The 8,736-nt window shown below is 39.6% G+C and overlaps 1 protein-coding gene across 2 annotated transcripts in view; it reads left to right on the top strand.

Moving 5' to 3' along the window:
* The first annotated feature begins 948 nt into the window (after window positions 1–948).
* The window catches only part of LOC111872113 (ethanolaminephosphotransferase 1), a 72,645-nt gene continuing 64,857 nt past the window's right edge, over window positions 949–8,736 (top strand). For both annotated transcript variants that reach the window (XM_023865687.2, XM_023865686.2), the window contains exon 1: window positions 949–1,196. Coding sequence is in view for 1 of the 2 variants with exons in the window: in XM_023865686.2 (XP_023721454.1) it covers window positions 1,143–1,196 (54 nt within the window). In the remaining variant the exon portion in view is untranslated. The remainder of the gene's footprint in view (window positions 1,197–8,736) is intronic.

The following is an 8,736-nucleotide window of genomic DNA, read 5'->3' as shown; positions in this document are numbered from 1 at the left end:
GCAGGCGGCATCAAGCAGAAGTCATACTAAATCATGCCAATGAGAATGTTCGCAATATTGATCAAGGCGAAGCCCGACATAGATAGTATAAGAGGCTTAAACTTGGCGGTTAGGCATACGACCGTTCAAGTGATTAGACTGCCATGATAGCGAATACTACTAGAAATAGGACATAATCTGCTGTACTGAGCCTGGACTGACAGAGGGCTTGTATAAATAGTACATAGAAGTAGGAATTAAGACTAAGATTAAAATGTAAATATTGACATGACTAGCTCCCCAAATGGACAGGACAGCAACTTTAATATAAGAATAAAACATCTGGTCATAAGCCCCAGCTCGGGCTCGACACAAAGACAGACAGACTGACCGACCGTTAGTCACAATGTGAATTTCACTTTGACTTTGACTTTGACTCACCAATTACTTCCGTGGTCTTAAATGAACAAGTGATCCGTGGCGATCCGTGGTATTTGGATATAACAGATACCACGGTTCAGAGTTCCATCTAAAGTCCACTAAACCAGCTTGTCGGGGTTTTCACTTTAACTGTCAGTACCTATCTTACCTTCGCGTTGATCGCAGTTACTTTTGCAGAACACTGTGAAATGTGAGGTTTTCGGTGTCTGTCGAGATATGTATCCTGAAGATGGAGACAGCAGGTTCCTCGGAAACATTCGTAGTTACCTACCTGTCTATGGATAAGCCCTCTCCACGTCACGAAGAATACTACAGAAAATTAGCTTATAGAATCAAACGCAATTCTAATTGCTAATATTATGTAAATAAAAAACAAAACCTACCAAGTTATGGGGTGTCACGTTGCGCCCAATATCGTCAAAGCAAACTGTAGCTGAATAGCGCCATACTGCGGTGGACATATGAAATCATAAATGAAATATTCCAAACACGCGTCACGGCAGTAACGATAGTAACTGATTTTGTTCATTCATAGTCACACTTTTTTATGTTCAGTTCAGCAATTCACGCTTGTAGTGTGTGTACTGTGATATCTAACAATTTATGTATTTTTAGATAATGTGACACACAAATAATACGACGATGTTATAATACATCTGAATGCATTCTTGTAACTGTAGTAGGTTGACATTACAGAAGTGAAAGAAAATATATATCAAAAAATGGAAGTGCAGTATCTGAGTCAAGAACATTTGTCTGGGTTTGAAAATTATAAGGTATATGTACACTAGTGAAGTATATTTTTCGGTGTTTACTTTCTTTATTTACAGCATGAACAAATTGAAATGTTGCTCTTATATGAAATTGCATTTTGAGGTTAGGTTAAAGTAAACGTAACTCGTGAGCAGCCTACCGGTTAATGAAGGCAATATCGACAGCGAGCCCTCATATAGTTCCGAGGTTGTGAATGCTTATAGTGTATTATTTCAGCATGAACATTAACCGAGAGTCATTATTATTGAAGACTGACATACCCAATGTTTTTATTGGTAGAGCCACATGATGGGAACAGACATTCTTTGTAGCACTGCTGCCAAGAGTGGATGATTGAGTTGTGTCATAAAAACTTAATGGTAACTTGTGTATCTGCCCATATGTAGGGCAACGTGAATTAAAGTTTTGTCCCATTTAACTGAATGTAGCAGCTACATTAGGACCTAAATGTGTTTACCTGAAACCAACAGATTTACAGATCTATCTTCAATATTGGTAGCAAAGTGAAAATTCTTTTCTCATATTTGGACTTTTTTATATTTCTCCAACAAATACAATATTTTGTTGTAAATGAAAATAATTTAGGCTATTTTATTTTATTTTACATAACTTTAAGATACAGAATGGTATATCATAACCAGTTTATTTACTTATGGTGCTTTTAATGATACTTTCAGCAGCTCAGGGTGCATAGTGTCTGGTGTAGGTTGATTAATGAACAGGTGATTTGGAAAGGCTGTAGAAGGAAGGAGTCATAGCCTAATTTGAGGTACCATTCTAGAATTTTGCTGGAGAGGCAGAGGAACTTCATGAAAACCTGTAGTTAGGATAGAGATTTGAACCCTGGACCTCCCAAATATGAAGCAGGACTGCTGCCATCTCAGTCATGGTGTTTGGACCATGCCTTACCAACTACTAATAGGGTGATCAAATGATGAAGGATATGGTTGAGACATAAAGGAAACAAGAAATGCATACAAAATTTTAATTGGAGAACCTGAAGGGATTGAATCACTTGAAGAACAAGGTAAAACTTCAGGGAAGAACGGATTGCCTACTTACGATGGGGTACCCAAAAGAAACTGAACTAATTTTTTTGTGACCAGAGCTTTTGTAGTACCGTGTTTTGCCGCTATGAGCGCATAGAGCTAACATTCCTCAGTCAGTAAGCCGACTACCGTTGCTTCAGAAGGTAAGGACTAGTTTTGGCAGAGTTTATAGTGACAACTGTTTTGTGTGATCGTCGTTTTTGCAATGGCTGATTTTCGTGAACAGCGTGCGGCAGTGAAATTCTGCTTTTTGCTCGGGAAAAGTGGAACAGAAACTCTTGAAATGTTAAAAACGGCGTACAAGGACGATGCTATGGGGAAAACTCAAGAGTTTGAGTAGTTTTCCCATTTCAAAAATGGTGAAATGTCAATTGATGACAAACCTCATTCTGGTCGTCCTTCCACGGCCCGAACACATAAATATGTTGAAAAAATTCGTGAAATCATCAAGGAAGGTCGACGCCGGACAATTGAAGAAATTGTGGAGCTGTTGGGAGTGACTTGGAGTTCAGCGGCCAGATTTGTGGCAGTCGTGTGACTGGTTTTTCCATCATGACAATGCCCCTGCTCACACAGCCCTGTCTGTATGACAGTTCTTGACCAAAAATGGTATGACCCCTGTTCCTCACCCAACCTTGCCCTGTGCGACTTTTTTTTTTTTTGTTTCCTCGAATCAAAAAAGACATGAAAGGAAAAAACGACGGAGGCGCTGTCAAGCATCTCAAAAGATGAATTTAGACAATGTTTTGAAAAATGGAATAAAAGACTAGACAAGTGTATTAGTGTAAGTGGAGAGTACTTTGAAGGGGATTGAAAGTTTGTGCTTAAAATATGAATAAATAAGTTAATTTCTTTTGGGTACCCCCTCGTACCTTTGCTATGGCATGGACCACATAGAAAATGATGCATATAACAATTATCCTATTATTGCATGTGTATACATTGCCATATGAACATGTTTTCTAAGCCATTAGCAGCAATAATGGTATTGCATGTACAGAAACAGAGAAAGTAGCCTAACAAAAGAAGAACTATTGGAGGTGGTGTTCTCTGTGATCTGACCCATAGAGGACAACTCAGGACTCTTGTTAGCAATCATTTGCAGATTGCAGAAACCTGAGAGTGGGAAGACTGTTGCGCCGACAATGCCATTAACTGACTGTACTATTTAAGCTTTAAGACCACATGTCATATGTTTGTTTATATGGTCTCTTCAGGCTGCACTGTTCCAGATTTCAGGAATTAGGGTAGGATACACAGACACACAGACAGCACCGTGATATCATAAGTTTCTCCCACCCCAAATAAGGACTGTAGGATCAGTTTTTGGGAGGTTCTTAATTTCATTCTAAGCTGGGAAACTAATTATACGGACTGAAAGTTATCGTGGTTTTCCTCAGTTCCTTCGGGCAAATGGTAGGATGGTAACTTAATTTAGGCCATGACCATATACTTTCCAATTCTTCATTCACCGTCAAGCACACATTTGACATTATATAGCCTGAGTTGCTAATTATGATGTTAATTAATCTCCGCATAAATAAAATACAGTCATCTGCTCAAAGTCCATAGCTGTGAAGCCGAGGATAAGGAAGGTATCGCACAATATGATACAATTAATTTTGTCAGTATACTTTAAAATAAGATGTCAAGTCACCATGTAAGTATATGTAATTTACTTAATTTTCCCATTAAATACTACTGCATCTCTGACATGTAAAAAGAAGGTAAATTTGTCCCTTTGCATAAGTAATTAAACACCATACCATGAAGATGTATAGGGAAATAGAGATGTAGCTCCACCATTCTTGACCTTGGCACTAGGTGAAGGTGAGTGATGAGCTTCATGCCCCAACTACTTACCTCTGGTACCCATTCTGTAGGAGGCTGGGTGAACCCCAGAGCTGGTCTGACCTCGTGAAGAAGGGAAAAATCTTTTACCTCTGCCAGGAATCAAACCCCAGCCATCCAGCCTGTAATCCATTGCTATACCAACTGAGCTATGGATATATTTCAGTCACAAGTGACCATCTTCAAGGGAAAACCAAATAATAAAGGAAACTTTACAACATATATAAACAAATGAGTTTAAAATATATCAGTAATATAATTTTTGTAAATAGCTAATGCTAATATTATATTGATGTTCACTTATATGAGGGGTTTTTGAATATAAACTTGTTAATAATTGGCAGACTGTATGATGCCATGTATTGCAGGCTTCTGTTCGTATTTACAAGTATTAGACTGTGGTATGTGTTATGATACCACATACCAGTAATTAAAGGGATTACATTCAACAAATGTTTGTATCATCTCATTTACTATACTTTTTATGTTTTTTTTTTAGATCTTGCAATTGCAATACATGATTTGGTACCACACATCAACAATTAATTTTGTTGCATGTCACCACCATTCACATTAATGAATATTAATTTTAAATACAGTAGACTCAGTTTATCAAGGGTAGATTACGTGGGAGATTTGTTTAGAAAATTGACTGGTGTGTCTAATGTCACTTGATAAACTAGCTAAGATCATGGAGCTGAGCCCTTCTTGAGAAGTAGCCAGTTGCTCATCTACTCAAGTATTTCCAGATATTTTATGGAACCCAAAGGTTCCATACCACTCCACCAAGTCTCCAAAATCCATTTTAATATTATCCTTCCACCTATGATTAGGTCTTCCTGCAGGTCCCTTTCCTTGTGGCTTTCCAAACAAAATTCTATATGCATTCCTTTTTTCTCCCATGTGTGCCACATGCACTGCCCATATCATCTTCCTTGATTTGATTGTACTGATTACACTTCGCGAAGAACACAAGTTATTATGCAGTTGTCTCCATCCTGCTATCAGTCCAACTGTTCTCCTCAGACTCAATGAGTCTGTGTTCCTCCCTTATTGTCAGAGACTAAGTTTCATACACATACACAACAATTGACAAAAATATAGTTTTGTATATTCTAATTTTTATGTTTTTGGGCAGCCGACAAGAAGACAGAAGTTTCTGGACTGAAGGGTAGTAAGCATTGCCCGAATTCAGTCTCCTCTTAATTTCTTTCTGAATCAAATTTTGATCTGTTACTGTCGTTCCAAAACATTTGAACTATGCCACATTTTCAGAGCACCTGTTAGCTATCTTTATGTCTGCTTTTGCCCTGCATTTTGGTGATGAGACAGCAACATATACTTAGTTTTCTCTGTGTTTACTTCAAGACGAACCTCCTTACTAGCGTCAATTAAAGTTTCTGTGTTTCTCTTTATGGTATCTATATTATCACCCAGTAGATTCCTATCATCAGCATAGACCAACAGCTGATGTGTCCCATTTAATTTCAGTCCCACTTGGTTTTCTTAGACCTCCCTAATGGCATATTCTAAAGCAAAGATGAAAAGCAGTTGTGGTAAAGCATCTCCTTGTTTTAGACCATTCTGGATAGGAAAATTATCAGACAAATGTTTACCTCTACAGACTCTACCATACGCTTAGTTTGAACACATTTTATTAAATGTGACTAATTTGATGGGTATCCCCAACTCTAACACAGTATTGTACATTACTTCCCACCTAACTAAATCATAGGCTTTCTTGAAGTCTGCAAATAGCTGATGTACTGTCTCATCATACTCCCACTTCCTCTCCATTATCCGACAAATGGAAAACATCTGATCAGTAGTTTATCTATTGGTTTGAAACCCACACTGATGATCATCACTAATTTCATCTATATATGAACTTAATCATGAGAGAAAGATATTGGATAACATTTTATATGAAGTTGTTGACAGTTATATTCCTCATTAATTACCATAGTTTTATCACCCTTCTTGTAAATTGGTACAATAATGACTCCTTTCACTAATAAGGCAATCTTTCCTTACCCCAAATAGAATTAACGAGTTTATGGATGTCAGCCTGTAATATGTCTCCTCCTGTTTGAACCAGTATGCCAGAATTTGATCACTACCTGGCAATTTGTCCTTTTTTTTTTTTTAGTTTGCAGTAGCAGTTTCAACCTGAAAAGGTTAGAATCAGGTACTAACTGCTCAGCTGTATGTATTTCTATCTGCCTAATGTCATTGACTGTACATTCGATAACAGAGAAGTAGTTCTTCCACCTGTTAAAAATATTGTGGGAACTGCAAGCAGATCCTTTACTAAGTTAATTCTAGGCTGGTAATCTTTCTTAGTTTCATTTATGCCTCAATACAGGTCCATAATGTTCTTGTTCTTACTGTTTGTTGCAATCTCACAAATTATTTTGCCCTTCAGACATTCCCTCTTTTTATTTCTGAAAGGAATAGTTACAAAACAAAGGTAGTACTTGGAAACTTGAGAAGGGCTTCCTACTTTGGACTTTTGTTTTGAATGTGGAGAAGTGGCACAAGACCTTCACAGAAACGTCACTCATCTTTGTACCAGTTGTTTTCAAGTAACACTGCACTTTCTCTTTGCCCTTTCAATATTAGTTTCATATTAGTTATATATTCCTTTTACCGATTATCCACGGAAAATCATTTTCTCTCCACACCAACTAATCTGGAGATTACTGTGCGTGTAAAAAAAGTTAAGGCGTAGATTTTCTAAATCTTTCTTTATGTATGTAATAAAATTTGCTTAAAATTTAGTCTCACCCTAAGGATGGCCATTGATGACCAAAGCATGTCAGTAATATAATAGTATTGTGACGTGCGGCCTGAAAACCGCATCCTGCCCATGTACTGGGCGGAGCTTTATGAGGCGAGGAAGCCAGTAGGAAAGCCGATCTAGAAGCAGTGGAAGAGATGATGAAAACAGACAGGTTCTCTATTCGCCGAGTGGGATGCCGAGCGAGAAGAAAGGCAGGCTGAAATGAAAACAATTAAAAACAAGGTGGAAATGAACCAAGCAAAAATTGACACCAGCCCGGTAAAGGCAGATGCAAATCTAAAAGCGGCACATCTGGAGGTGCCTAAGGAAGATGTCATAGTGAAACTGGTCATAGGAATGAGGAAGCAGTGTAGGGACTGGAATCTGGCTGCAGAGCACCACCAAAAACCAAAGGAAAGGACCGAGGGATATAGTGTGTCATGGAAGAGCATGACCGTTGGCGGCAGGTTAATGACCCACTGTGCAAGAGCAGCGTGGCGCAAGAGAGGCATCAGAAAGGACTGCACCAGGGCCAAGATTGAGTGAGCAACCCAGAGAGTAGGGCCACACAGGAAGAATTTACAGACCCACCATGAAAGAAAAAAGGTAACGGCAGTTCTAGGCGGCAAGCGGCCACTATACCTGAGGAAGAAGAGGGCAACCGCGATCAGCATCGGAGGGTGGAGCTCAACACAGCTATCACCTCTGGGAAGAGGAGGACAGACCTACAAGACCCTCAAAATGACCCTAGAGCTGGAATTTGTGAAGCAAGCAGACGGGATGTTCAGCAGGTTGCAAAGAATGTTGAACTGGACATTGTGGGGGGTCGACCCCCTCCAAACCAGAAAAAGAAATTACAGGTAGAACGGGAGTCTGTAATAAAAAGTACCGGCCCCCACCGCTAGAAAGAGAAAGAGAGGAAAAGAAACTTTGGATAAGATGATGCACGTTGATAGACTGGAACCTCATAAGGGAGCTGCTCAGGACAAGCACCCTTCAGGAGGGAGCAGTGGTAGCGGTTGAGAGATGCCACTGCAGAGAAATAAACCAATCGAGCAATTTGAATGCATTTGAAGGCGTGACATCACGAGCAGAAACCTCGGAAAAGAATAAATGGTGACATACTACCGTTAGACTGTTCGGGATGAACAGCCTTTAGGAGGGAGAAATATGACATGCGGCCTGACAGCCGCAAGCTGCGCATTTTCTGGGCAGAGCTTCATGGGGCTCGTTCCCTTGGTAACGCAAAATACACCGTTATCTGGGTTTTAACACTTTGCGGACCACACACCCTTTAAAAGTTCTTTCCCTTTTAAACATGGCGGACCGTTCACATGTTAACAGGCTTTTAGTACACGATAAGTTGCAACCCACTATACATCACTCTGGCGCCACCTACATTGCATGCAACCGCCTGCAGATGCGTGATAAGACTCTGGAATGTTTAGTTAGCAGTCAGTAACTTGACCTTGCTGTTTACTTAACCGACTATAAAGGAAAATGCTTTGCCTCCTTCAAGCTGTGTGTATCAGCCAGTAGCTGGTGGGGAGAATGGATCAAGGACAAATTCTCCTCCGATGACCTAGCTGACCTGCCTTGTGAGACGCGTAGTAATAGATTAATTGTCATTCAGACAGCGACAGTGAAGTGGGACAACAAAGAATTGTGGCCACAGACAGTAAAAGTGACAGTAGCTCCAACGATAATGCGGGTAATAACATTGCGTGTAGTAACATTGTGGGGACAGCAAAAAATCTAAAAAAAAAATCTGAACCCTGATTCAGAATTGAAATACAAAGCATTTCTGATGAATGTGGCAAAGGCCTGGGCTACAGTCCAGATGGTGGCGGCAGAACCAGG

The sequence above is a fragment of the Cryptotermes secundus genome, unplaced genomic scaffold (genome assembly GCF_002891405.2).
Source record: "Cryptotermes secundus unplaced genomic scaffold, Csec_1.0 scaffold417, whole genome shotgun sequence".
NCBI lineage: Eukaryota > Metazoa > Arthropoda > Insecta > Blattodea > Kalotermitidae > Cryptotermes > Cryptotermes secundus.
This window is presented reverse-complemented; position numbering and strand designations above follow the sequence as displayed.